Raw genomic sequence first — 26,518 nt, 5'->3', positions numbered from 1 at the left:
TGGGTTTCTAGCCCATGACTCTGGACAGACCTGGGTTAGATCTTTGGTCTGCCCTTGGGCAAGTGTTCCGTCAGTTCTGTGCCTCAGTTTCTTCTTCAAAATGGGGATGATTGGTATCTTAAATGAGAAAATCCTAGAACGCACTTAGCTTCAAAGAACTAATGCTACCTTAAGAAGAATAAAAAGAATCTGTATGCACATGTTCATAGCAACACTATTTACAATCGTAGATTAGGTGGAAACAACCCAAATGTGCAAGATGAAAATCAGTCTATTCATATAATGGAATAATATTCAGCCACAAAAAGGAATGAAGTACTGCTGCATGCTACAACCTGGATAAACCTCAAAAACATCATACTAAAGTGAAAGAAACCAGATGAAAAAGACCACATGTATAATTCTGTTTATATGAAATGTCCAGAAAATGCAAATCCACAGAGAAAGAAAGTGGTTTGCTAGGGGCTGGGGGGAGGGGAGAATGGGGAGTGACTGCTAATGCGTATAGGTTTCCTTTTGGAATGATGACAACGTTCTCTAACTACACGTTGGTGATAGCTGCACAACATTGTGAATGTACTATCACTAACGGTAATTTTTATGTGTACTTACCACAACTTGAAGACTATACAGAAGAAAGAAAGGGTTGGGCTTCCCTGGTGGCGCAGTGGTTGGGAGTCCACCTGCCAATGCAGGAGACACGGGTTCGAGCCCTGGCCCGGAAAGATCCCACATGCCGCGGAGCAACGAAGCCCGTGCACCACAATTACTGAGCCTGCTATCTAGAGCTCGCGTGCCACAACTACTGAAGCCGGCACGCCTAGAGCCCGCGCTCCACAACAGGAGAAGCCACTGCAGTGAGAAGCCCGCGCACCGCAGTGAAGAGTAGCGCCTGCCCACCGCAACCAGAGAAAGCCCACACACAGCAACGAAGACCCAACGCAGCCAAAAATAAAAATAAATAAATAAATAAATAAAATAAAGAGTGAAAGGGTTAGTGAAGCTACCCGTGAGCCATCCCCAACTCGGTTTTCCCCTGTGACTGGGTCAACCACCAAGGGAGGTTCTGCCCCCCAAGGGGGTCGGGGGCGGGCAGCGAGCACCACTCTACTGGTCCGAGCCGGGGTGGCGGTGTCCCGGCTCGGATCGCGGCTGAGACCTGCGGCGGCAGCACCGGCTCAGGGCCGGTCAGTTGGAGCCGCCAGTTCGCTAGAGCCTTGAAGGAGCTGCCGGAACCCAGCCCCAGCCCCAGCCCCAGCCACGCCCAGCGGGCCCTCCCAGGCCCCGCGCCTCCTCCTTTCAGTCCTCTCCACCGTAACTACACCACTCCCAGCAGTCCCGCCCCGTCTCTTTTCTCCCTGAGCTTGGCCCCGCCTCTGCGGTTCCAGGCCACACCCTCGGGCCCCGCCCCGCCTCCTGCCAATCAAACCCACCCTGGCCCCGCCCCATCGCCCTCCTCCCGTCTTCTCGCTAGCCTTGGCGCGGCCCGTTGTTATGACGACACGGTCGTAAATCCGCCATCTTCCTGCGGCGCGTTGCGACATGGAGGGCGCGATGGCAGTGCGGGTAACAGCCGCGCATACGGCAGAAGCCCGGGCCGAAGCCGGGCAGGAAGCGGGCGAGGGTGGGGTCGCGGCGGCGGCGGCGGCGGCCTTGGCCCCCGGTGGCTTCCTCGGCCTCCCGGCGCCCTTTAGCGAGGAAGGTAACAGGACCGGACGGGGCCGGGAGCGGCCAGGGTGGGGACGGCTCAGCTTGGCTGGTGGAGGCCCCGACGGCCTGAGCTGATGGCGCGACAGACCCTCCCAGGCCCGGTTCCTTGCAGACCTCACAGGTCCCCACGGGACCCCTCATAGCCTTCCACGAGCCCCCTGGTTTCCTCAAACCCTCAGGCCTAACCCTGGCGGGGCGCCCATCACCCTCGTGGGCCCCAGTGCCCACCCGCGGATACTCACCTGTGTCACCTGTGACTCACCTGTGACAGCCACCGGGCCTGTCAGTGTAGACCTCGGCGATCGCCTCCACTGCCTGCCCCGCCCTCAGGCCAGCGGCCCGGCCCCCCTCTGCCTCCCAGTCTCAACAGGGCCCTGCCCTCCTCCGCGCCCCCTCCCACTTCACCTGACGGGCCACTGGGGCCCTGGCCGGGGTGTGACTGGAGGCTCCGGGAGGGCGGGGCCTCGGGTCTTTGCAGCACCCGGGGGGAGGCAGCAGAGCCCAGTGCTGGAAAGCTGCAGCCAGCTCTGTCCCAGACCTGCCACTTTCTAGCTGTTTGATCCTGGGCAGGTAACCACATACCTCTCTGAGCCTCCATTTCCCCTTACAGAATAGGGATGCTACTGTTGAGGATAATGTATCGAGCACTTACCATGCATCAGACTTTTTCATTCTCAAGCCAGCCCTAGATGCCATTATTATTATTACTATTATTATTCCCATTTTGTGGATGAGGAAAATTGAGGTTCAAAGATGTGAAAGTGAGCAGGTCACCCAGCTAGTAAGTACCAAGGACTTGTTGGATACCAGGATTGTGTGACTCCTCAACCCACTCCCTTAACTTCTGGGTTCTGTTGCCTCATAGGATGGTGGTGAGAATCAAAACAGAGGATGTATGTGAATCTCTGAGAACAGTTCTGGGGACACACAGGGGTACTGATAGCTTTTAGAGACAGAATTCTGGTCTCTGCCCTCTGAGCTTGTCCCAGGAAGCTTTAGACTGGGCCGGGCAGGAGGGGGTTGGTGGTGATATCGGGGTGGTGGTCTTTGTCCCCACAGGATTTGTAATTCTCAGTACATCATTTCTTGCTCCTTATTCCAGCTTGGGTAGGTAGCTTGGCATGGGGGGCAGTGCTACCCGCAGAGGGGTCTCTTTGGAGGTTGCTGTGCCCTGCTGGGCTTACCCAGGGCCTTATCTCACTCAGCGTTACAGGGGCTGTGTGTGTCCCCTTCTGTGGTTGGGATTCCTTCAGTGGTAACACGCTGGTGCTGAGTCATACTTGGGGAGTGGGGTGGGAGGGTTAGGAGGGTACAGTCACCTCAGTGCTTGCCTTGTGACTATGAAGCATCTGGAGGGGACCGCCCTCTGTCAGGTGGCCTTCTGTGAGTCTCGGCTGTGGTTTGGCCCTTTGCTCATTAATCCAGTAGACATCAACTGGGCTCCTTCTGTCCTCCAGGCCTGGGTTTGACCTTGATGTGGGACTGCAGTGAGGTGGTGGGAACTGGCAGACTTTTATGAAAGCAGAAGGAGCATCTCCCCATCCCTTGGGGTAAACAGCAGGGTGTCTGGGGTAGACCCTCAAGTTCCGGTTCTGGCCCCAACACTCACCAGCTGGGTGGCCTTGAATCTCAAGTTGTTTTTCTAGAGAGGGAATAGTCACTTCTATTTCCTCAGGGTGCTGGCTGGATTTGCTGTTGGCCCCAGTAAGATGCCCAGCACACAGTAGGGGACTCAGGGAGCCGGAAGTCTCTCCTGCAGGACCTGGGGCAGGCACTGGCTGGTCAGCCCAGATGGTGAGGGGCTCAGGTGCGGTGGCCCGTGGCCCTGGGGTGTGGAACCTCTCTGGGAAGTCCCACCCTGCACGTCTTCACCAGAGTAGGGAGGTGCCGCCTGTTTGGAACCAGTGAAGCGGAAGTCGGAGTGAGAAAAGAGTGGTCATGGGTGAGGGTGCCCCACCTCTCCCATGTTTGCTGAGGACTGGCCTCTCAGGTAGAGCCTGTACACACACACTGAGTCGGCCCATTTTACAGATGAAGAAACAGACCCAGACCTGGTCACTGAGGTGCCCAAGGGCACATGCAAACCCCAACAGTCTTAAACCCTGGTCCTCCACTGTCCCCAAACCAGCTTGGCCGAATGCCTCTGCCTCCCAGCTGCTCCCTGGGCCTCTCTCCCCTCATCTCTGAAGTAGGGGCTTTGGATCCCTACAGCCTAAGTGTATGGTCAGGGTTATCCCCTGCTGGATGCTGCTCTTCCTAGGGTGGGCACTGCTGCAGACCCCCGGAGAAGGGGCCTGGCACCCTGGGCTCCCAAAAGTGTTCTCAGCCCCTTTGGGAGGGCTGGGGAAGGCACCTCTGGTTCTGATGCCACCCTTGGGTGCATCTGCCTGGGGCTGGAATCCCTCCCAAGCCCCACTGACCGCAGGCTCGTTTCAGATGAGGATGACGTGCACCGATGTGGCCGCTGCCAGGCGGAGTTCACCGCCTTGGAGGACTTTGTTCAGCACAAGCTCCAGAAGGTCTGCCAGCGGGTGCCCCAGGAGGCCCTGCCTGCCGCCACTCCTGCTGCGCTGCTGGGTCAGGAGGTAGCATCCCCCTACTGCCATTGCACACGTGCGTGCCCTCCACCCCGCCCCTCAGCGGACAGCAGGTTGAGGAGGTGGAGGCATGTCAAGATGGACCTGTGCCACCGGGGTGGGCAGAGGGCAGGCATCCGGCTGTGGGTGGGGGACTCCTGGCGGTGCTCTGGGCTTTTCCGGATGGCCTGGGATGTGGGCCCTCTCAGCAGCCTCTGGCTGAAGCCTGCACAGTTGGGGCCTGGGGTCCCTCCTTTCTTGAAGCCTGAGGGCCTGTCCTGGCTTAGGGATATCATGGTGGCTTTTGTCCTTTTGTCTCCTGTCCTGTACCTATGGTTTCTGGGGATCCCACAAACAAAATGTGGCTCCGTGGATCCCACAACTCTGTCATAAAAATGGCCAACTTTGTTGCACTCGGTGTGTACTCGGGCTGTACACGCACAGTCCTATTGAGGCCCACGGCACCCCTGTGGGCTGGGCGCTCTTGTCATCCTCATCCTATGGAAGTGGGAAAGGAGACTCCAAGAGAAGTCAGGTGCCTCTGGTCACCCTGGGAGTGGCCCAGAGGAGTGGGCCCAGAATTGTCTCACTCCGACTCTGTGCTCTTTTCCTGCCCCTCCCAGGTGTCCTCTCCTCCAGAAGGCCCCCAGCCCCACATCCCTGGGGGCCCTTTCCCCCGATCACCTGGCTGGGCTGTAGGTGGAGGTGCTCACCTTCATCTCTGTAGAGCCAGCTGAGTCTCAAGCTGGAGCTTCTAGTCGCTTCATCCTGGAGTCCTCCCTGAGGGTGCTCAGGGCTCCACATGGGGCCCTTGGTGGCTGGAGGCATTAGAGTGATGGGGCCGACCCCTGGGCCTGGGGTGGAGGGTTCAGGCTGGGAGTCAGGCTCAGAGCAGTGGTCCGTTGGGGGAGATGAGAGGCCCCACCCCAGCCATCCTGCATGGACATAAACCTGAGCTCTGGAGCCCTGGAGACGAGTCTCCTCTGTCCCCTGTCACCCAATGGCAGGTGGAGCCAGCAGCAGCAGGCTCAGAGGAGCCCATCACTGTGGCCCACATCGTGGTGGAGGCAGCCGCTCTCACGGCAGACATCAGCCACGCTCCTGACATTGTCGGTAAGCTGATTTGGCCCCACCATGGCTGTTCACGCGTGGCTTTCTCAGCGCTGAGGCATTGCTGACCTGTTAGTCATCCACGGTCAAGGCTGGAAGCTGGGGACCTCTGCTGCCTGTGCCCCTCTGCTGTCCCGAGAGCAAGGCCTGGCTGAGGAGGGGCTGAGACCTGTGTGCACCTTCCCCAGGGCAGGGCCTGCAGCAAGAGCAAGCGTTGGCCACCAGGCCCTGCCCTGCCCTGGCCAGAAAGCGGCAGCCAAGAACCTGGGCAACCCTGGGGGACACCTGGGCTTCAGGGAGTCTTCACTTTGTGCATAAATCATGAGCTAGCTGGCTGCTCTCTCCTGCTGCTGCCCCAGACTGTCTCTGCCCTGGTCCTTCTGGAACCTTCCCTACTTTTTTGCCACCCCCCAACCCCAACCCTGGTTCCTACTTCCCACCCCACAGTTGGCTCTGGAGGGTCAGGCTGGGGTGTGCGTGGGGTGCACCTGCTGCTCCAGCTCCGCCCTGACCTGCTGCCCGACCTTTGCCTTCACCTCCCCAGTGCTCACTGCCTCCGGCGTGGGGGCGGCAATTCCTATCCTGATTCTCACATGCCTTTAAGAGCATACAACGCCAAGTCAGGCTCTTTGATGGCTTTTTTAAAGTGCAGTAGGGCAGGGAGTGTTGGGGTGTTGAGAGGTCTGGATTGGGTCACGTGCTTCTTAATAGGAGGCAGGTGAGCGTGCAGCTGGGACATTCAAAGGGCAGCCCGAGGGAGCCGGGGGCTGGGTGTGAGTGTGGCAGTGGAGGGAGGCTGGGCTGGGCCTGATGCCACGGGAGGTTGGGAAGGGAATGGGCAGGGGCCTTGGCAGGGACGTGAGTAGGTGACAGGACAGGAAGCAGGTTTGAGCAACAGGTAGAACTTGGCCTTGGGAAGCCCTTGGGACCAGCTGGAGTAGGAAGAGGTGGGGAGGCGACCTGGGGGAGGGGAACCTCAGAGCAGGCTGTTCTCCAGGGTCCCATCCTAGGGAAGCTACAGGACCTGTCCCTGTCTCCACACTGTCTTTCCCCCGACATTCCTGTGGACGAGGACGGTTGCCTGTTGCTCCTCTGGGATAAGAGGGCTGACGTGAGAGGTGGGGCCATGCCCAGCCCTGGTGTGGAGTTTGGCTTCTTGGGTGGTGGTGTCATATGGGAAAACAGGTTCCCTGGGTTCAGGCAGCATCTCCAGGCTCTGGGCCCCTGGCTAGCCAGGCCCTGCCTGCCATCCAGCCTCCAGCTGGCCCAAGCCCACGGCTGGGCAGCTCCTTGTGCTCCAGGGGCTCCTCTCTGGGCACCCCCAGCCTCTCTTGCACCCTTGGGAGTTTCCCCTTTGCAGGCATCCTGGGTACCCCAAATGTCCCCTTGGCGTCAGCTGCTTAGGATCTGGAGCCCAGGCCAGAGTCCTAAACCACCAGCTGCTCGCATCGCAGGACTGGGGGTTCTCAGTCCTTGTTGGGCTGGGGGGTGCAGTTTCCAGGGACTGCACAGGGGGCTGGATACCCACTGCAGGCTTTCCTGCCTCTTCCCTGGAAACAAATTTGCATTTTGTCTCTGGACTCAGGGCAGCCACGTTCCCCTCTTCTCTGACCCCTCTGTCTGCTGTGCCACACTCAAACTCAAGTCCTAGCCTGGCAGAAATCCCTGTTCTTTTGGAAATTCACTCCTCGGGGGGAAGAAAGATAAAGCTTCAAGCATGTCAGCTAGGGCAGGAGCAAGAGATGCCCTTAATTGTTTGAGTCACGGCACTTCCGTTCTGTTTTGGGAGAATGGCTTGTCAAAACACGATGCCAGCCTGATTGAGATGGTTTCTAAGAAGCGGCTTCACAACCGATTGCCACGTGTCGTTTTCATGAGCAGAAATTGTGAAGTGTGTTTACAGCTTAGCTTTGCACAGTGTCAGATTTCTTCAGCTCCCATGAGAGCTGCAAAAGCACAGCCTTCCTTCCTCAGACTGTCCTAGGCATGTCGAGCGCTCCCTCTCCCAGGCTGGGTCTCTTGCCTGCCTGCCTTGAAACCAACAGATGCTGGTGGGTGATCCCCAGAGGCATTTCCTCCTCACGTTAGCCGGAGCTGGAGCAGCGAGGGGGCCGATGGTGGCGAGTTGGCCTGTCCACTGCCTCTGTGCCGGAACTCTGCCGCCCTTGGACATGGCGGGACCCCTGTGCACATCTAGTCGTGCATGCCTCTTGGCTGAGGGGAGGGGGCATTCGTGCTCATGGTGGGTTTCCCTGCTGAACTCATTCTGGAGGCCTGGAACTCCTCTGGGCAGCTCCGTGGAGTCAGAGCACAGTACCTCCCACCCTTTCAGGCTGAGCAGGCACCGTGTGCTGGGGCTGGGGGTTGGTCAAGACAACTCCACTGTGCCACAGCAGTGTCCTCGGGCTGGGATCCGAGGAAGCGGCAGGGTCTGTGGCATCCCAAGGCTCAGGCCCATCTGCCTCTCCTCAGGTGGTGGACACATCAAAGAGGTCATCGTGGCCTCTGAGGCGGAGCCGGGGGACAGCAGGATGGCAGAGGCCCGGGGCAGCCCCAACTGTCAGGGGCCTGGGCTCTCTGGGGAGGGTGAGCAGGCCCAGGTCAAGCTGCTGGTGAACAAGGACGGCCGCTACGTGTGCATGCTGTGCCACAAGACCTTCAAGACGGTGAGGCCCTGGGGCCGTGGGCGCACTGGCTGTGGGAGCCAGGCTTTCCTGCTCCTGCCCAGGGAGGTGCCTGAGCCTCGCTGCCCCTCCCCCACAGGGCAGCATCCTTAAGGCCCACATGGTCACCCACAGTAGCCGAAAGGACCACGAGTGCAAACTGTGTGGGGCCTCTTTTCGGACCAAAGGCTCACTCATCCGGCACCACCGGCGGCACACAGGTGAGCTGGCCTCGGGCCTGGGGCCGGGAGCTGCACAGCACGCTGCTGCTGGCCCTGGGGGTTCCCGGCTCCTAGGCTTTGTGGCCCCTTCCTCCTGGTGGTACTGAGGCTGTGGCTCCAGGCCTGCCTTCCCCTCAGCACCAAGCCAGCATCCCGTCCGGGGCTGACGCCATTCTCTCTGCAGATGAGCGCCCCTATAAGTGTGCCAAGTGTGGGAAGAGCTTCCGCGAGTCGGGTGCACTGACCCGGCACCTCAAGTCTCTCACCCCGTGTACAGAAAAAATCCGCTTCAGCATGAGCAAAGATGTGGTTGTTGGCAAAGAGGACACTCCCACAGGTCAGTGTGGTTGGGGGCTCCCTGCCCCGGCCCTGGCTGCAGAGTGCCACCCTGGTTGGGTGTTTCTTCATGGACTCTCTTGGTTCTGCCTTAAAGGGCCTGGTGCCTCCACTGTGGGGACTGTTACATCATCGGCAATGACAGGTGGGCCCATGGAAACTTCACCTGTGATTCACCTGGTGACAGATGCCAAGGGCACTGTCATCCACGAAGTCCACGTCCAGATGCAAGAGCTTCCCCTGGGCATGAAAGCCCTCACCCCAGAGGTGGGGACAGGTCAGGGGAGGCCTTTGTCTGCTCAGCACCAGGCTCTGTTCTGGGCACTGGCTCCACTGGGAACAGGACTGACATAGGCCTGCCTTCCTGCTGCTCAGTCTGGTTGCTGGGTGGGGAAATGGGAGACCCAGGTCATGGCAGGGAGGGGCAACGGAGAGTGAGCTGGGGATGAGGTGGGGCAGGGGAAGGCAGGTGGAGCAGGCTGTGGGGCTCCCAGGGGCATTCCTGAGTGAAGACGCCAGGTATGCACGGGGGCCCCTGGGGCTGCCCTGTGCGGTGGTGGCGGGTGGGTGCTGCGTGCCGGGCTGCCTGGCCAGCCTCCCTTTGCCTCCCCTGCAGCCCCCTGGCCCCGAGGAGCTTCCCTGTTCCAGCGAGGGCAGCCGTGAGAACCTGCTGCACCAGGCCATGCAGAACTCCGGCATTGTCCTTGAGCGGGTCCCTGGGGAGGAGGGAGCCCTGGAGCCAGCCCCTCCCACTGTGTCCAGTCCCCAGCCCCTGGGAGATGGTCCCCCAGAACTGCCGCTGCTGGAGGTGGAACAGGTGGAGACAGTAGGTGCCTGCGCTGCCGGCGTGCCCCTTCTGGGGGGCTGGACCTTGGGTACAAAGTCACCATGCTATCCTGGCCACCACCAGCCTCCTTGCTGTGCTCCCTGCGGTGGAAAGTTGCATCACTGTCTGCAGTGACTTTGTCCCCGGATCTGCTTATCGCCTTCCTTGGGCCCATTATGGAGCCTCCCAGGGTGGGGGTGCCTCGGACTGGCCTCCACGGTGCTGCTTGGGCCCAGCCTGCAATGGGTACTAGAGGTGTGCTGTGGTCCCCCAGCAGGTGGCCAGTGAGGCCTCAGCTGTGCCCAGGACCCACCCGTGCCCTCAGTGCAGTGAGACCTTCCCAACGGCGGCCACCCTGGAGGCCCACAAAAGAGGCCACGCAGGTGGGTGGCAGGATGGTGGGGGTACTGGGCAGTGGATGGCCGTGGGTAGCCAGGAGGGGCTCTCGGGTGTGCTGTGGATGGTCAGGGTTGCCTGTGGGCAGGTGGCTAGGGTGGCGCCCTCGGGTGGTGGTCCCGGCCTGACATGGAGTGTGGCCCCAGGGCCGAGGCCATTCACATGCCCGCAGTGTGGCAAGGCCTTCCCCAAGGCCTACCTGCTCAAGAAGCACCAGGAGGTGCACGTGCACGAACGCCGCTTCCGCTGTGGGGACTGCGGGAAGCTCTACAAGACCATCGCCCACGTCCGTGGCCACCGGCGTGTCCATTCAGATGAGAGGCCCTACCCCTGTCCCGAGTGTGGCAAGTGCTACAAGACCAAGGTGGGCCCCTGATCCCCCACCTGCGGGCTCCCTGCTCCCTAAGCCAGATCTGTCCCTTGTTCCGTGCCCCCAGACCTCCCTCCTCACCCTTCAGGACAGCCTGCTCAGTCCCAACCGGACTGAGGGGGCTGGGAGAGCCAAGGCCAGGCTGGCCCTGATGGTGGGTCCCCGCAGAATGCCCAGCAGGTGCACTTCCGGACACACCTGGAGGAGAAGCCGCACGTGTGCCCATTCTGCAGCCGAGGCTTCCGGGAGAAGGGCTCACTGGTGCGGCACGTGCGGCACCACACAGGCGAGAAGCCCTTCAAGTGCTACAAGTGCGGCCGCGGCTTTGCCGAGCATGGCACGCTCAACCGGCACCTGCGCACCAAAGGTAGGGCCGGGAGGTGGCAGGGAGGGGGTGGGGGGCCGCGGCCGGCCAGCACTGACCAAGCTCCCTGCCACAGGGGGCTGCCTGCTGGAGGTAGAGGAGGTGCTGGTGTCCGAGGAGAGCCCCGCAGCAGCCGCCGCCGTCCTCGCCGACGACCCGCACACCGTGTTGGTCGAGTTCTCGTCCGTGGTAGCTGACACCCAGGAGTACATCATCGAGGTGGGTGTGGGGCCACCGGGGTTCGGATAGGGCCTGGGGCGGGCAAGGCTGACCTCTGACCCTCCGTCCAGGCCACTGCGGATGATGCAGAGACCAGTGAAGCCACGGAGATCATCGAGGGCACCCAGACGGAGGTGAGGGGCTGGGGGATGGGCGGGGTGGGGTGGCCTGGCACCCTCACCAGACTCATGGGCTGAGCCTTGAGCCACCCACAGGTGGACAGTCACATCATGAAGGTAGTGCAGCAGATCGTGCACCAGGCCAGCGCCGGGCACCAGATCATCGTGCAGAATGTGACCATGGACCAGGAGGCACGGCTGGGCACAGAGGCAGCTGCTGCCGACACCATCACTATCGCCACCCCCGAGAGCCTGACGGAGCAGGTGGCCATGACGCTGGCCTCGGCCATCAGCGAGGGCACTGTGCTCACAGCCCGCTCGGGTACAAATGGTGCCGAGCAGGCCACTGTGACCATGGTTTCATCGGAGGACATTGAGATCCTGGAGCATGCGGGAGAGCTGGTCATCACCTCGCCAGAGGGCCAGCTTGAGGTGCAGACGGTCATCGTCTAACACGGGCGCCTGCAGGGTCCCGGGGGGCTGGGCTAGGGCAGGGGGTGAGGACCCCGAGTGCCCTGCTCCTGCCTGCCTGGCCGAGTACAGAGAAGATGGGCATAGAACTCAGGCGTTCAGAGGAGATGTGAAAGTGTAAATACACAGAGTTTTTGGTTGCTTTACAATAAAACGTGAAAACCCGCCGCTTGTGATGTTGCGGCAGTGGCAGCCTCAGGGGCTGGTGCCACTGCCCTGGCAGGTTCCTCTGTGGCAGCCCCTGCCTGCCCAGGGATCCCAGCAGGGCTGGCGGCACCTTGGCAGTGTATGGGTGTCATGGTATGTGGACAGGCAGCCTCCTGCTGGTGCCCTGCCCAGCTGGAGCTGTGACCCCAGCTTCCTGAGGCCCGTCGAGGTGGGTGGGAGGGGATGCTGCTTCCTAGCCTCCAACCCTGGGGCCTCCCTGGGGCCGGGGAATGAGGCTGGGAGACCCAGGAGTCTCGGCTTTTTACCTTGAGGTGACAGCATGTGGAGAAGCAGCAGGAGATGCTGGGCCACAAATGGGGCCAGTCTTTCCTGATCGTGTTGCCTTGTTTCCCTGAAGAGATGCAGCTTGAGGGAGATTCTGGGTGACCTAGTTTCTCGGGGGCAGGGACAGGAGCAAGACCTGGACGGTGGGCATGTCTGGTCCTCTTTCCCAGTCCTGATGCTGCTCTTGGGCTGGCAGGGCCTTCTGAGTCCCTGTTCTGACAGGCTTGGGGGCACCAGAGCAGTCTCAAGGTGGATACCCTGCCGCCTTGCCCTGCGAGGGGGCGGCGGTCTCTGTGGGAATGGGAGCCAGCAGTTAACAGTGTCCAATTCGTGGAGGGGGCGGGACCCAGTGCAGTCCCGGCCCCTCCCTGGACCAGGGCTTCAAATACTCACGGAGCTGGGGCGCCAGAGCTGCTGCGAGACCAAGCCCTTGCAGTCTGTCCTGTGCTGCAGACACACCCCCAGCTGGGACCTCTGACTTCTACTGGGACCCAGATCCTAAACCTCTGACATAGCCAATCCACATCCCTCAGGTGAGTCTGGGGGGTGGGTGCTGAGCCGAGGCTGGATGTGAATGGAGTCTCAATATTTGGGCCTCAGTTTCCCCACGGAGGAGAACGGCCACGGCCATAAGCCCAGCCCACCACCTTGGGGAGACCTGGAGAGCGGCAGGGGGAGGATATGCCTTCCTGCCAGCCACCAGTGGGTGGCAGAACCTGCCCGGCCCCCGCGTCCCAGCAGCCGGGACTGAGAAGGGTGGGCTGGTGTGTCCGATTCCATGTTCGCGCTCACGCGGGCCGTGTCTCTCTCTCTAAGCCTGCCTGCTTTGCGCCATGGGCGGACCCCTGGCCTTACTGGCCGCGCTCTGGGCGCTAGGGGCTGCTGGAGACGCGGCGCTGCGCATCGGAGCTTTCAACATCCGGAGCTTCGGCGACAGCAAAGTGTCGGACCCGGCCTGCAGCGGCATCATCGCGCAAGTGAGGCTGGGGGCCCTGGGCGGGGTCGCAGCTGGGCTCCGCGGGCTGATATGCCGCGCACACTGACCCCGCACCTGCCGGCCCCTCCCCCAGATCCTGGCAGGCTATGACATCACGCTGGTGCAGGAGGTGCGGGACTCCGACCTGAGCGCAGTATTCGCGCTCATGGAGCTGATCAACAGGTATGGCGGGCAGGGCCCAACGTGGGCCCAGGTCTCGGAGCGATGCCTTGACCCCGGGCTTGGCCGGTGTCTCCGCAGCGTGTCCAGGCACGAGTACAGCTTCGTGAGCAGTGAGCCCTTGGGTCGGGACCAGTATAAGGAAACGTACCTGTTCGTCTACAGGTGAGGGGCGGGGATGCGGGGGAGGGGTGCGCGGGGCAGGAGGGGGCCCACTTAGGGCGCCTACCCACCCTCTACACCCAGGAAGGACGCGGTGTCGGTCGTGGACACGTACCAGTACCTGGACCCAGAGGACGCCTTCAGTCGTGAACCTTTTGTGGTCAAGTTCTCGGCACCCGGGTCAGGTGAGGCCCCGCCCGTCCCGCAGGTCCCGTCCCAGCCCCTGACATCTACCTCCTCCCGCAGCTGCCGAGGAGTTAGTGTTGATTCCGCTGCACGCGTCGCCGCACCAAGCCGTGGCCGAGATCGACGCACTCTACGATGTGTACCTGGACGTGATAGACAAGTGGGGCACCGACGTAAGCCCGTGTCCGCACGGCCCCGCCCTGCCCCACAGCCCAGGGTCCCGGAGGCGCGCCCTAGGGGTCGGCCACAGGCGTGAGGCTCTGCACGCGCGGCCCCTCCCACAGGCTCAGACCCGGTTCCGCGGTGCCCCACAGGACATGCTGTTTCTGGGCGACTTTAACGCCGACTGCAGCTACGTGCAGGCTCAGGACTGGCCAGCCATCCGCCTGCGCAGCAGCGAGGTCTTCAAGTGGCTCATCCCGGACAGCGCCGACACCACGGTGGGCAAGTCAGACTGTGCCTACGACCGCATCGTGGTCTGTGGTGCCCGCCTGCACAGCAGCCTGAAGCCCCAGTCGGCCGCTGTACACAACTTCCAGGAGGAATTCGGCCTGTACCAGGCTCAGGCGAGTGCTGGGCCCAGTAGGAGCAGGGCCCAACCTCAGTACACCTGGCGTTCCCCTCCCTGCACTACTGTTTCTAGAAAAGGCCCTTAGAGGTTCAGTTCTGGCTGAATGGAACAAATCTGGGATGGCAGTACAGGAAGCTCTTTACCTCCCCAGAGTGGGGTCCCGAGGCCATGCTCCCACCCAACCCGCGCAGGTGGGATGGATAGCCCAGGCCTCGCTGGTCTGTTCCCCCACCCCCAGATGCAGTGGTTTGTGGACACCCAGTGGGCCCCTTCCTGGGGTGGGGGGAATGGGGCAGTTTTCTGGGGTGCAGCCTGAGGGAGGACTGGCTGCTCAGCAGGGCCTGAGTTGGCCCCTTCTCCCTCCAGGCCCTGGCCATAAGTGACCATTTTCCTGTGGAGGTGACCCTCAAGTCCCACTGACAGCCCTGAAGCCTGGCTAGGGCAGGCTGCCTGCAGACTCTGGCCACAAGGAGGAAGCCCCACGGGGCTGCAGGGTAGGGTCTGCTGGGCCTGGACAAGTGATGGGACTACTCGGAGCCTGTTTCCCCATCGTGAAGTGGGCTGCCACCACTACCTCATACGGTTGTGAGAAGCACCTCGTAGAGAACTGGGCACACAGCTGAGCTCAGTAAACAGCGAACACTCAGCCAGGACCACACACACCTGTTGGCTCCGACGCCTTCATGTCCTTTCTTAGGTCTCAGCTCTTCTGGGGCACAAACCTTCGTCCTGCAGCCCAGCAGGTCCCTGGTCCCAGCCCACTTAGGGGACAGGGACAGCCTGGGCTGCCCATTCTACATCCTGCTGGGAACTGACCACCTCCAGACCAGGCTGGCTCCAGAAGGCAGCTCCAGTGCTCACTGGCTGAAGCTCCCTGCTGTTTTTTTGTGCAAACTAAGTGCTTTCAAGCACCCGTACTGAGTGCAGCTGGGGGTAAGTGCTCACACACAGGTAGGGTGGATGTGCAAGGCCAACCTCCCAGCCTTCAGTGTTCCTCCTATGGCCCCGGTTCCCAGGTCTGCAGGCAACTCACAGGCACTCGTGTATGAGGGTCCTTTCCTACCCAGCACTGCAGTTGGCGGGGGGGAGGTCAAGAAGGCTGGCCCCCTGCAACCAGCCGGCTGGCGGCACTGGGACATGTTGAGAGCCTCCTCCCTGGTGAGCAGGCAGGTTGGGTTAAGGTCCTGTCCACAGAACCTGAACAGCTCACAGCGGTACAGCTCCTTCAAAGGTGCCTTCCTGGTAGCTTCTTCCTCAGGAGCCCTGGGCTGGGCAAGGACTCAGCAGGGAGGACAGTGGCCTGCACCCTGAGTAAACCCATCACCTGAGGATTGGGAACAAGCAGAACTGGGGTATACAGTGTAACTGACAGGGGCCTGATGAGGTTTCTGGTTTTCGAAGCGTCTCACCTTTGGCAGGATTTAACTGGCCTGAATTGTATGGGAGGGAAAAACCTTTGTTTCAAGAATTTGAACAAGCTTTTCTTGCTGGATCTTTCTAAAGTCAGATTTAGGACACTTGTAATGTAAAATGCCTCCCTCCTCCCTCTCCAAGTCACCCCATTTCTCTGAAATTTATACAGGCTTTCCATCCAAACAAAAAAACATGGCGGCCCAAGGGCTTTTCTCTTTTCCTTTTCTTGTGTGGCTTGCCAGGGCCCACAACTACCTGGCCTTATGCCTCCAGCAGTCAGGCATCCCACCAGCCAGGGATGGGAAACTCAAGGACTTTATTCTGCTCTGGGAGAGGAGACACTCAACGGTGACATCGTTGAAGTCCAGAAGGGTGCCACCTACCAGTTTATGATTCCCAAATCAAGACACTGCTTGCCAGCTGTGCCCATCTGCCCACCCACCAGGCACAAAGGGTACTCGTGAGTGGTAACAGGCCTTGGGACTATGGCTACAAGGAACAGGCCTTTTAGGGAGATGAGCAAAACAAAGAGCTAAAAGTACTTTTAAATCGGAAAACGCCTTCTTTAAATCCCTTGTAACCATAGGGCCCCCAGAAGGGTGCACACGGCTAAAAACCCTGCTTGGGCAGCCCAGCCCTTAGCCTTTCTTTTGTTTGAGCTTTTCTAAGTACATCTGCAGGGACTTCTGGATGGAGTCTCTGGAAATGAAACTGACAAAGTTCTGGATGTCCGCGTCGCGCTGCTTCACCAGGCGGTCTACCGTGGTCTTTCGCATCATGTTCTTGGTCAGCTGTCGAGCGTGATCTAAAGAAGATGGGTCCCACCTGTGAAAACCCATGCTCTGCTCCGGGACAGTGGTATTCCCAAGCTTTCCAAGAGAGTTCCAACTGAAACTCCGGTAGAAAACTTAGAAAATTCAAGTGAGCAAAGAGAAGAAAATGAAAGCCACCTGTTCCCTACTGTCCATCGATTTCCTTTAAAATCATACAGGACGATATTGTGAAAGTTGCCTTTTTAACCTGTTATTTTCCCTTAACTATATCGTCGGCAATATTTTCCATGTCACTAAATACTCTTTTACAACATAATTAATGGCTGCACGGTATTCAGGCATTTGTCTGTGTCAGGCATCGGCAAACCTGGCCCCCCAGAGCTCAAGAGCCAAGAATGGTATTTACATTTTTATATAGATGGAAAAAATTTTAAAAGGGTAATATTTTGTGGTATGTGAAAATTACATGAAATTCAGAATTCAGTGGCCTGGTTTTATTGGAACACAGACACGTTTGTTAGCTCACATGCTCTAAGCCCGCCCTCCTGCTCTGGCGCCGTAGTTAAGGCAGAGACCATGTGACCAACAAAGCCGAAAATCTCCCTGGCTCTTTACAGACATCCTGCTGATCCCTGGTTTCTACCATAGTTGATACAAGCAGCCCTATTTCTTTCTTTCTTTCTTTCTTTCTTTTTTTTTTTTTTTGGCCACACTGCATGTGGGATCTTAGTTCCCTGACCAGGGATCAAACCTGCACCCCCTGCAGTGGAAGCAGGCAGTCTTAACCACTGGACCACCAGAGAAGTCCCAAGCAGCCCTATTTCTATACACAGACACACAAGCTGTTTCCAGTTGTCTGTGTAGTGGGTTGAACAGTGGACCCCAAAAAAGTATGTGCAAGAGACCTTACTTGGAAAAAGGTCTTTGCAGGTGTAACTGAGATCATCTTGGATTCAGGGTGGGCCCTAAATCCAGGGACAGGCGTCCTTAAAAGGAGAGGGAGCTTTGAGATATAGAGACACACTGTGGGAGAAGGTCATGTGAAGACACAGCAGGGATGGGAGTGACGCAGCCACAGCCAAGGACGCCTGGAGCCCCCAAAACTGAAAGAGGCAGGAAGGAGCCTCCCCCAGAGCCTCTGGCAGGAGTGAGGGCCTGCCCACACCAATTTTAGACTTCTGGCCTCCAGACAGAGAGAGAATGCATTTCCCTTGTTTTAAGCACCCGCCCCCCCTCAACTCCCCGTCTTGTAATTTGTTACATCAGCCTCAGGACACTAGGTCAGTCTGCTATTGTGAATGGCTCATTTGTGAATTGCTTGAGAACTTCCTGTCTCACCAGAGCTCCAGGCTGGGGAGGGGACAGGGCTCTACTTGCCCACCGGTACCCACAGCTGTTGCACACCCCCCCGACCCATGCCCCTCACCTGGAATGGCCATCCACCGGGCCATCACCGAGAGCGCTGTGCTCAGCACCTGGTCCTCAGGCACCACCTGGTCCACCAGGCCCACCTGGAGGGCCTCTGCTGGCAGGAAGAGCAACCCCAGCTGCAGGGCCTGCTCTGAGGCACGGTGCCCAATGGTGTTCACAAGGGTGTCTTTGAACCTGGAAGCAGACACCCACTCACGGTGGGCTCAGGGCTCCCGGGGGATGGGGGTCGGGGGGTGGGCTCAGCCCCGGGTCTGGTGGAGTATGGGTGCAGCCCCCAGCCTTACCAGAAGGGGGCGACGATGCCCAGCAAGGTCTCGTTCAGCCCTATGAGGTACTTGGGGTTGTCAGCCAGGATCCGGTAGTCGCAGGTGAGGGAGATAAGGCAGCCTCCGGCCGGGCAGGCTCCCTGCAGGGGAAGCAGGATCACCGGGCTCTGGGTGCTGTTGCGGCTGGTTCCGGTCATCTTCCAGAGAGCCAGGGTCCCAAGGAAGGGCCTCAGGTGGCCATGAACTCTTGGGTGCCTCTAGCCCCCAGGATGCTGTACCAACACTGTCTGGGGGTGTGCACACAATGGGCTCCAGCTTGCCCATCAGCCTGAGGCCACGGGCACTGGCAGGGCGGCCAGCGCTCAGGCCCAGAACACCCCCCCTTTTCTCAGGCTCCTGTCAGGGCAGCAAGCCTCTCCTCTCCTCCAGCAGGAGGTCCTCCGAGGCCCGACCTCACTCTGCCCTCATCTCACACATCCACTGCCCCAAAAAGAGGCCGTCAGCGGCCACCACACCCCATGGAGTCTTTCTGACTCTGGCCATCCCTCCTCTCCCCCCAGCTCAGGCCCTCCTGGCACCTCTCTGGCCTTAGCCCCACCCCTGCCTTCCCCAGGTTAGGCCAAAGCGATATTCCCCAAATGTAGATCTGATCCCCCACTTGCCTCCACCCTCATAACCCTCCTGCTGGGCCACGTCGACCATGGGCCCTGGTTCCTGCCCCCACACTCACCCCCACCTCAGTGAGCAAGTCCCCCCCAGCCCCACCCCTAGGCCCCCCCCTTCACCTGGTCTGTAATGGCAAGCTGACCTGGGGACCTCTGAGGGTCTCCCGACTGCCCCCTTCCTCTCCGAGGGCTTCTTAAGGGCAGGGCCACGTCCACCCCCACCCTAAGGGTTGGCCCGCAGCGAGCCATGGAGGCCCCTCGGGAGCGGGGACACTCACATTGATGGCAGCGATCAGCACCAGGTTGGATAGGTACAGCCGCAGCCACAGCTCCTGCACCGCCTTCCAGTACTCAGCGTAGTGGGCTGGGTTCTTCCCGCACATCTCCGTCAGGTCCAGGCCTGCGGAGAAGACCCTGGGGCAGTCCTGGGGAGGTGGGAGGGGGGCAGGGGTCCCATCACAGTCTGCCCCACAGTGCCAACACAGCCCCAGGGCCCAGGGAGCCCACAGGTGCTCGAGGGACAGAGGAACTGAGGTCATGCTCGGGCAGCAGGATGCTGCCCCCAGAAGCCCAGAGCTGGGGGCTCCAGGGAGGCAGCCTGGACCTCCCTTGGACTCTGTTCCTTCTGCATCCTGGGATATTCTTCCCTTTCCAGCTTCAAGCTGGAAGAAAAGGCAGCAGGGCCAGGTGCTCCCCCAGGGACATAAACACACCGGACTCTGTGCATACCTCTGTACTCATCCCGGGCAGAGGAACTCAGGGGCTGGGGAGGACTCCTGACAGTCGGAGGGGACACACGTTCTGATGTACCCCAAAAGCAAACTGCAGACTCCGGTGCAGGCCAGAAGACAGACCTCGGGACTCCCCTAGTGGTCCAGTGGTTAAGAATCTGCTTTCCAGTGTAGGGGATGTGGGTTCGATCCCTAGTTGGGGAACTAAGATCCCACAGGCCGCAGGCAACTAAGCCCGAGCACCGCAACGAAAGATCCCGTGTGCTGCAACTAAGACCCGACGCAGCCAAAAGTAAATAAATGAAATAAAATGGTTTCTGTTAAAAAAAAAAAAAGATGGATCAACTTATGTCACGGCTGCAGTCTGGTCATTAGCTTTAAAAAAAAAAAGACAGACCTCTGCCCTGGGCTGTCACACGTGAGACAGAAGCCTGGGGAAGGATCTGTAAGGCACGTGTGTCCTATGTGGACGCCCCAGGCCCCAACACAGCCGCTGAAGTGGGGGTGGGGAGCGCAGATCAAGGCAGAAGGTGCTTCTGGGCATGGGCACCAGGTTCTGGGTGCTCTGTCAAGAATGCAGGCCAGGGGAGGGGCAGCTCCCCAGCCCTCACCCGAGAACACCGCACCTGGGGTTGCTGATCACTAACCAGCACTGGCCGCGGTCACCATGTGCTACTGCAGCAACGACCGAACCCCCTCCCCTGCCTGCAGTGTCTGTGAGGAGGGGCAGCCACACTCGAAGTCCTCTACATCCTTGTATTAAGCAACAAAAGCAAGTTGCAGTGCAGGGCACAGACACAGCCCCGTGTTTCTCATGTACACACGTGCCTGTGTGTGCACTGATACCAGCAGGTTGGCCTTTTGTTTACGTGGAACGTGTTCCCCTCCTGTCACTAAAAAGGCCCCACAGGGATGGGAAGACTGGTGGTCAGTCCCCCACATCCTGCTGTCTCACAGGCTGGAGCAGGGACCCATGAGCCAGCGCCTGTGGGGGGTGGGGGGGTGGGACGGCACGGGGATGGAGCTGCTCCTGCTCTGAGGATGTGTCAGGACTGACATTCAGCTTTTCAGCCTTCTTCCTTAATCTCTTCCCACCATGAGCTCCTGGCTCCCCCCTCCCCACTGCCTCCCCAATTCATTTTCTCAGCACAGAAGCTGGAGGGGCTGACGGCACTTGCCCACAGTCCTGGCGCTGGAGGGAAGCAAAGGCAAAGAACTCTATTCTGGATGAGAGAGAAGCGAACACATTAATCCCAGCTGGGGATGGCCTCTGCCAGACAGATGAAAACGGACGTGGGTTGGCCTATTTCGGTGATTTCTGTGATTCAGCAACGTGTCTGTAGTGGGCCGAACTGTGTCCCCGAAGAAGACAAGGTCAAGTCCTCACCCCAGTACCCGAGAATGTGACCTTATTCAGAAATAGCGTCTTTGCAGATGAGATCAAGTTAAGATGAGGCCATACCGGAGTATGGGGGTCCTAAATCCTTTGACTGGTGTCCTGAGGATTCGGACACAGAGACAGGGCAGACGGCCACGTGGAGACAAGTACAGGACCCCAGGGGCCCCCCAAAGCTGGCAGAAGCAAAGGATTCTCCCTCACGGCCTCTAGATGTGATTGGCCCTGTTGACACCTTGATTTTGAACCTGTGGCCTCCAGACCGTGAGAGAATACATTTCTGTTGTTCTGCCCCACTGCTCCCCGTTGGTGGTCTTTCGTTAAGGTGGCCCCAACTAACACAAGTCCTTCCAAAACATTTGCTGAGGACCCACTTTGGGCCAGGCCTTGTGCTACGTACACAGGAGGCACTTGATATAGAACACGAGGTGCGGACACATTGCTGGAGGGGAGGACACTGTCACAGGGAGAACACAGGCTCCGGAGGGACAAATGCTGGCTCCCTGTCCCCAGAGCACAGGGGCTGGGGGCCTGGGCAAGCGACGGGTCTTCCCCTCTTTCATTCTAAAGGTCCTATCTTTGGTGACACGCAATTCTCTCATTTTCAGAGCATAATAAAGAAAACGTCAGGCTATGAAATGACACCTTAAATGGAGTATTTTCAGGAATTATCCAGGGTGAAAAGTTCCTAGGCAATTTCAGCATCTCTAGGCAGGTTAGAAGTTCCCTCAAATGATCTACACCCAGTATCAGTCCTACTCTTGGAGCAATAATGTCATCTCACTCCCACGGGATGGGGCAAGGCTTGGCTCTGCAAACCCCAGCTTCACGGGACGCACTGGGTGCGTGCATCAGGCCAGCCCCTGAGGGTCCCCTGCTGGTCCGTGCCTCCAGCACAGTGATGGGTCCCCTTGTCAGAGGCAGCCAGGCTCTCCAGAGCTGCAACTCCAGGCCACCCCAGGACTACCTGAGGGTTTAAGGAAGCAGGTGCGAGCCCACAGTGGACCTTCCAAACCCTGGCCTAAAAGGTGCAGGAAGCAGGCTGTGACCATCTGCTTCCTGCACCTTTAATGACGGTGGGGCCAAGGTGTTCCCATTGGTCTCTAGTATCGTGGCACTTAGCTTTGGGGGACGCTCATGCTGTCTGTGGCTCCTTATAACTTGAAAGGTGACCCCAGTGCTCTTCCTGACCCAACAAAGTCCTGTTGTTACCAGCATTTGCTGGCTTGTAGGGGAAATGTTGCCGTTCCCATTCCCCTCGAGAATTCAGAAGGGAAAAAGCCTGCCCTCTGAGACCTCAACTCTAGGACCTGCCCAGACAGGAATGCAGGACACAGCTTCTGGGATGGGCACCGTCACTGAGGCCGGCCTGGGTGGGTCCCCAGGAAGCTGCTGCCAAGTTTGCACAGGGTCCACCCTTCATGAGGTCGCGTGGCCTCAAGGGTATCCTGCAGAAACATCACCTGCCCTCACCTACATCCTGGCCCAGGGCCTGGAGGGCCGAGGCTTGCCCCAGGTCTGGCTCCACAACCCCATGACCTGGGAGGTGGCCTGGGAACTAGGGATCAGCCTCCTGCGGGAGAACCAGCTGCCCATGGCACGGCCCCCTTGAGCCCCCACGCCCAGGACTACAACCCCTGGAAGCCCTTTGTGGTGGCACCCGCGCCTGGGCCGCCTGGGTTTTCTCCACCATGTGAAGTGTGTAGGAGGGCTCCCGAGTCTGGACTTCGACCTGAGAACTTGTGGCCTTGGGGGAGCTAAGGAGCACCCACCGAAGTCAGGATGACGCCTCGGAAGGTCTTGTCATTCTCCAGCTTCTCCAGGCTGATAATGAACTCTGTCAGCAGCTCTAGGCTGAGGCTGTTCACTGGGGGGTTCTTGAACTTCATCACGGCAACTCCTAGTTTGAAAATGAAGAGGACAAAACTCATACCCAGCATGGGAAAGGTACCTCCAACTACCCTGCACCCTCAACCAGGCCATGGGAAGCTACACGGATTTTGGGTTTTTTAAACTGAGGTGAGATTCATATACCTTGTAAGAAAGGGAAACCTGTACCCATCAGCAGTTACCATTCCTCCTGTTCCAGCTCCTGGCAATCAGTAATCTCCTTCCTGTTCCTATGGATTTGCCAATTGTGGACATTTCATATAAGTGGAATCATATGTGACCTTTTGTGTCTGTCTTCCTTCATTTACTGTTTTCAAGGTTCATTTATGTAGTAGCGTCAGTGCTTCAGTCCTTCTTAAGATCAAATAATGTTCCATTATCTGTGTACAGCATGTTTTGCTTATCCATTCATCTGCTGATGGACACTTGGGTTAGTTCCACCTTTTGGCCATTGTGAGTAATACTGCTGCGAACATTCATGTACAAATTTTTGTTGATCTTTTTCTCCCAGATGGAAGTCCTACATCCTCAGGGGAGTAAGAAATGGCCTTAGTTTTTTTTTTTTTTGTTTTTTTTTTGCAGTACACGGGCCTCTCACTGTTGTGGTCTCTCCTGTTGCGGAACACAGGCTCCAGATGCGCAGGCTCAGCAGCCATGGCTCACGGGCCCAGCCGCTCCGCGGCATGTGGGATCTTCCCGGACTGGGGCACGAACCTGTGTCCCCTGCATCGGCAGGCGGACCCTCAACCACTGCGCCACCAGGGAAGCCCATGTCCTTAGTTTCTTGAGTAAGTGAGCAAACTCTTAAGAACCAGATGTGCAAGGAGGAATTCCAGTGGGGGGCCTCTGGTTCATGCTTGTTTAAGGATTGAGAGTAAGAATATCAGGAGTCAGATGTTCTTAAACACTCCATCTATTCATTTATACTGCCAGCAGCAGGGAAAGCAGGAGTGGCAGGGCCTGCCCTTGTGGACAGTGCAGCTGCTGGCCTGGGCTGGCTGGGGCCATCTGTTCTCACTGCCTGGCCCGAGGGCTTCAGAAATGCCACTGTTCACTTAGGGTACATTTCCCTGGTCAAGGCCTTGGAAATCTCTGGATAGTCAAAACAAACCATTCTCTAGGAATGAGAATTAAGTCCTGAAGGCAAAGAGACTCTTTTGAGACCTATGATTTATGAGGAAGAGGTAATTATTAACTGGCTACAGGTATGTACATGTACACATAAGAAGCAATCAAAACTTTCAGAAGTGAGCTCCCCAAACTTGGTTCGGAGGTAAGTTTCTTTTTTTTTTTTTTAATTAATTAATTTATTTAATTTTTGGCTGCATTGGGGCTTTGTTGCTGCGCACAGGCTCTTCTCTAGTTGTGGCGAGCGGGGGCTACTCTTTGTTGCCGTGTGTGGGCTTCTCATTGCGGTGGCTTCTCTTGTTGCGGAGCACAGGCTCTAGGCACATGGGCTTCAGTAGTTGTGGCACGTGGGCTCTAGAGCACAGGCTCAGAGTAGTTGTGGCACACAGGCTTAGTTGCTCCACAGCATGTGGGATCTTCCCAGACCAGGGATCGAACCCATGTCCCCTGCATTGGCAGGCAGATGCTTAACCACTGAGTCACCAGGGAAGTCTCAAATGAAAACATTTTAAAAAGCACTTTTATTCCATTAATTCCTCCAAGCCTCAAGATGCCTGAAGGTTACCCAGGTCTGGCAGTGAGGACAGAACCAAGCCTGGCTTTCTGACCTCAAACTCAACCTTCTACCACGATAAGCTGGTGAAGCTAGCGAGTTCTTCCATGGTGGGGTGGGAAAGCACTTTGGTAAAAAATTGTCTCACTGATAATTTTTTTCTTACTTGTTTACATAACAGAAAATCTACCATTCAAACCATTTTTAAGTGTACAATTAAGTGGTATTAAGCATATTCACAATCTTGGGCAACCAACCACCTACTCCAATACTTTTAAAATGTGTTTTATGCAAGTTTTGATATATATTCAAATCTGTCACAGAAATGATCCTTTCAGAAACTCAGGTTTTTGTTGTACTCGTAGTTGGGCCCCTCATCACCTGGCTCGGGCAGCCCCCAACCCAGAGAGGAGCTAAACTACAGAACTGAACCAAGGAACACGGTGGGTGCCCTGACAGCAGTCCAGGCACAGGCAGCGCTGCACAACCTGTGTGTGTCTGGGGGGCTCAGACTGTAGCCCCATTTGGGGAGGAGCTTGGCTCCCTGCCAAGCCAGAGTGGAGTGGGGTTGGGGGGCATCTTGAAAGGCTGAGGCCAGCTGGGAGGTCATGAGACAGCTTGTCCTAAAATCTGACACTGCACGTCTCCGATGCCAAGCCTGCTCAGGACCCAGCTCTGAAGTGCTCTCTGGTAGAGAACGCACTGGTTTCTCCTTCAAAAGTGCTTTTTCTGTCTTTTTAAAATCCCCCTTGGAGACTTTCAGGAGGTGTTCTGATGGGAGTGGGTAGGAGTGATTTCACTTGTGGCTCCTGGCTTTAATTAAAAAAATATCTGCTGGGGTCTGTGCCTCTTGGGAGTATTAAGAAAAATTAAAATATTTTATCCTGAAATATTTCCAATTATTTTAATTCCCAATTTAATAGCTAAGGAGCACATGCCCCAAACTTTAAAAACGGAAATATTTTTATCTTCATAGTGAACTGGGGAGCGAAAACACCTAGACTGATGACCCTTACGCTTTGAACTCAACAGAAACTGCCCTTAAAATTGGGCTTTATCCCGTGGCCTTTAGAAATTCGAGCGTTCTCCCGAGTCTGGATTCCAGGTCTGGGCCTGGAGCTGGGGGAGATCAAACGCACTGCCCAGTTAAGCCCGCTCTGCTGCCAGCGCCCCCCTCTTTCCCCACAACCGGGCGGCCGGGCGCTCGGGAGACCGCGCTCCGGGCGCTTACCTGCGGCTGCGTCCGGCTCCACCAGCACCCGCTGGGTCCCGAAGCGCCGCGCGCTGTCCCCGCCGCCGGCCGCTGGCTCCGTCCGCCTGATGGTCGCGCCCCGGAGCAGGGCCCCTGCGGAGGGCAGCGCGAGGCCCGTTAGCCTGCCACGCCCCGGACCCTGCCCCCAGCCCCTGCCCACTGCCCAACCCGACCCCCGCCCCGGGTCACGCACACGGGCGGAGCAGGGCACGCGAGGAGACGCGCATTCCTGCAGCCAGCGCCATCTTGACCGCGCTGGGTCGGGGTCGCGGCGCCGGGGTGTGGCCTTGCCGCCCGCCCCGCCCCCAGGGCCCAGGCCTCTCCTCCGGGAGGCGGGGGCTGCGCCCCGCCAACGCCGCAGTCGGAGGCCCGAGCGGGCGGAGCCTCGGGCTTAGCTGAGCAGGACGCCGGGGCTGCGGGGTGAAAGGGCGCCGGTAGGGAGGCCCGGACAGGCCAGACGCCGCGCTCCCCACGACCCGCAGCTGCGCCAACATGCAAAGATCGAGCCGCCCAGGCCCGGGACCCCACGTAAGTCACGGAGTGTGCGAGTCCCGTAGAGGGTTGTGAGCTGAGCGGTAGTCAGGGACTGTGGGGACCCCGGCAGCTTTCGGCCCTGCATATCCGCCAGCAGAGCTGTGGGCATTGCAAAGGATGCTAGAGGGGGTGTTGATGGGGGCCAGTGTGAACTCCGCCTCCTGTGAGGGGACCAGGAATCACTGCTGGTGGTTTAGCCACAGGCGTGGGGCAGCATACCCTGGTGACTAAGAACTGACCCTTAAACTTCCCCAAGGGGTGAGGCGCCCTCACACCACTGTGGGACTGCAGTGCTCCCCACAAGGAAGGGGAAGGAGACATCTCGTGTTTGTATTTGCTTGATCCCGCCTGAACACTGTTCTGACCATTCAGTTTGAACACTGAACACGGTAAGGGCCAAGTACGGGGGGGAAAGTGAGACTTGTTTTTGTAACATCTTAAGTGTTTTCAATTGTTCCTTGTGGAACAAACCAGTTTTTGAGGTGGAAAATAGTTTTTCCATGGCCACCTAAAATAGCAGCAGCAAATGAAATCCACA

The 26,518-nt window shown here is 58.3% G+C and overlaps 4 protein-coding genes across 5 annotated transcripts; 2 read left to right on the top strand and 2 right to left on the bottom strand.

Annotated features, from left to right (window-relative positions):
- Positions 1-1,529: 1,529 nt before the first annotated feature.
- E4F1 (E4F transcription factor 1) lies at positions 1,530-11,743 on the top strand. 2 transcript variants are annotated; one of them, XM_060079543.1, is made up of 14 exons: positions 1,530-1,702; positions 4,147-4,295; positions 5,294-5,399; positions 7,869-8,062; positions 8,160-8,280; positions 8,465-8,617; positions 8,714-8,883; positions 9,233-9,442; positions 9,720-9,825; positions 9,985-10,202; positions 10,377-10,575; positions 10,649-10,791; positions 10,863-10,925; positions 11,007-11,743. In XM_060079543.1, the coding sequence occupies exons 1-14, from the start codon at positions 1,543-1,545 to the stop codon at positions 11,361-11,363; spliced, it is 2,349 nt and encodes a 782-aa protein (XP_059935526.1). In that variant the 5' UTR covers positions 1,530-1,542; the 3' UTR covers positions 11,364-11,743. The 2 variants fall into 2 exon arrangements, with proteins under 2 accessions (XP_059935526.1, XP_059935524.1); XM_060079541.1 differs by having other exon boundaries at positions 9,717-9,825.
- On the bottom strand, positions 11,525-12,653 carry LOC132476987 (uncharacterized). Its single transcript, XM_060079242.1, has 3 exons — positions 12,532-12,653; positions 12,267-12,354; positions 11,525-12,164 (listed from the first exon to the last, which is right to left on the bottom strand). Exons 1-3 carry the CDS (start codon positions 12,651-12,653, stop codon positions 11,577-11,579), a joined length of 798 nt encoding a protein of 265 aa, XP_059935225.1. The 3' UTR covers positions 11,525-11,576.
- On the top strand, positions 12,488-16,585 carry DNASE1L2 (deoxyribonuclease 1 like 2). The gene is given in 7 exon segments (XM_060079545.1): positions 12,488-12,850; positions 12,944-13,032; positions 13,111-13,194; positions 13,276-13,380; positions 13,382-13,550; positions 13,692-13,943; positions 14,315-16,585. Coding segments are annotated over 7 exon segments (897 nt in total). The 5' UTR covers positions 12,488-12,706; the 3' UTR covers positions 14,369-16,585.
- ECI1 (enoyl-CoA delta isomerase 1) lies at positions 15,661-25,719 on the bottom strand. Its single transcript, XM_060079544.1, has 7 exons — positions 25,640-25,719; positions 25,426-25,539; positions 22,396-22,523; positions 18,775-18,921; positions 17,850-17,971; positions 17,561-17,739; positions 15,661-16,166 (listed from the first exon to the last, which is right to left on the bottom strand). The coding sequence occupies exons 1-7, from the start codon at positions 25,689-25,691 to the stop codon at positions 16,000-16,002; spliced, it is 909 nt and encodes a 302-aa protein (XP_059935527.1). The 5' UTR covers positions 25,692-25,719; the 3' UTR covers positions 15,661-15,999.
- Between the last annotated feature and the right edge of the window lie 799 nt (positions 25,720-26,518).

This window comes from Mesoplodon densirostris, chromosome 16 (assembly GCF_025265405.1).
Source record: "Mesoplodon densirostris isolate mMesDen1 chromosome 16, mMesDen1 primary haplotype, whole genome shotgun sequence".
Classification (NCBI taxonomy): domain Eukaryota; kingdom Metazoa; phylum Chordata; class Mammalia; order Artiodactyla; family Ziphiidae; genus Mesoplodon; species Mesoplodon densirostris.
Note: the sequence above shows the minus strand (reverse complement) of the source record. Positions and strands in the feature narration are given on the sequence as shown.

What these genes read in the sequence shown, in the direction of transcription:
- LOC132476987 (XM_060079242.1), bottom strand. Translation starts at nt 12,653, where the DNA reads ATGGAATCGGACACACCAGCCCACCCTTCTCAGTCCCGGCTGCTGGGA. An exon ending in CTCCCCCTGCCGCTCTCCAG is followed by an intron (nt 12,355 to 12,531) that starts GTCTCCCCAAGG and finishes GGGTCCCAGTAG; the next exon opens with AAGTCAGAGGTCCCAGCTGG. An exon ending in AGCTCTGGCGCCCCAGCTCC is followed by an intron (nt 12,165 to 12,266) that starts GTGAGTATTTGA and finishes CCATTCCCACAG; the next exon opens with AGACCGCCGCCCCCTCGCAG.
- ECI1 (XM_060079544.1), bottom strand. Translation starts at nt 25,691, where the DNA reads ATGGCGCTGGCTGCAGGAATGCGCGTCTCCTCGCGTGCCCTGCTCCGC. An exon ending in GCGTGCCCTGCTCCGCCCGT is followed by an intron (nt 25,540 to 25,639) that starts GTGCGTGACCCG and finishes TGCCCTCCGCAG; the next exon opens with GGGCCCTGCTCCGGGGCGCG. An exon ending in CCGGTGGATGGCCATTCCAG is followed by an intron (nt 16,167 to 17,560) that starts GTGAGGGGCATG and finishes CATCTTCTTTAG; the next exon opens with ATCACGCTCGACAGCTGACC.
- E4F1 (XM_060079541.1), top strand. Translation starts at nt 1,543, where the DNA reads ATGGAGGGCGCGATGGCAGTGCGGGTAACAGCCGCGCATACGGCAGAA. An exon ending in CTGCGCTGCTGGGTCAGGAG is followed by an intron (nt 4,296 to 5,293) that starts GTAGCATCCCCC and finishes ACCCAATGGCAG; the next exon opens with GTGGAGCCAGCAGCAGCAGG. An exon ending in CCACAAAAGAGGCCACGCAG is followed by an intron (nt 9,826 to 9,984) that starts GTGGGTGGCAGG and finishes GTGTGGCCCCAG; the next exon opens with GGCCGAGGCCATTCACATGC.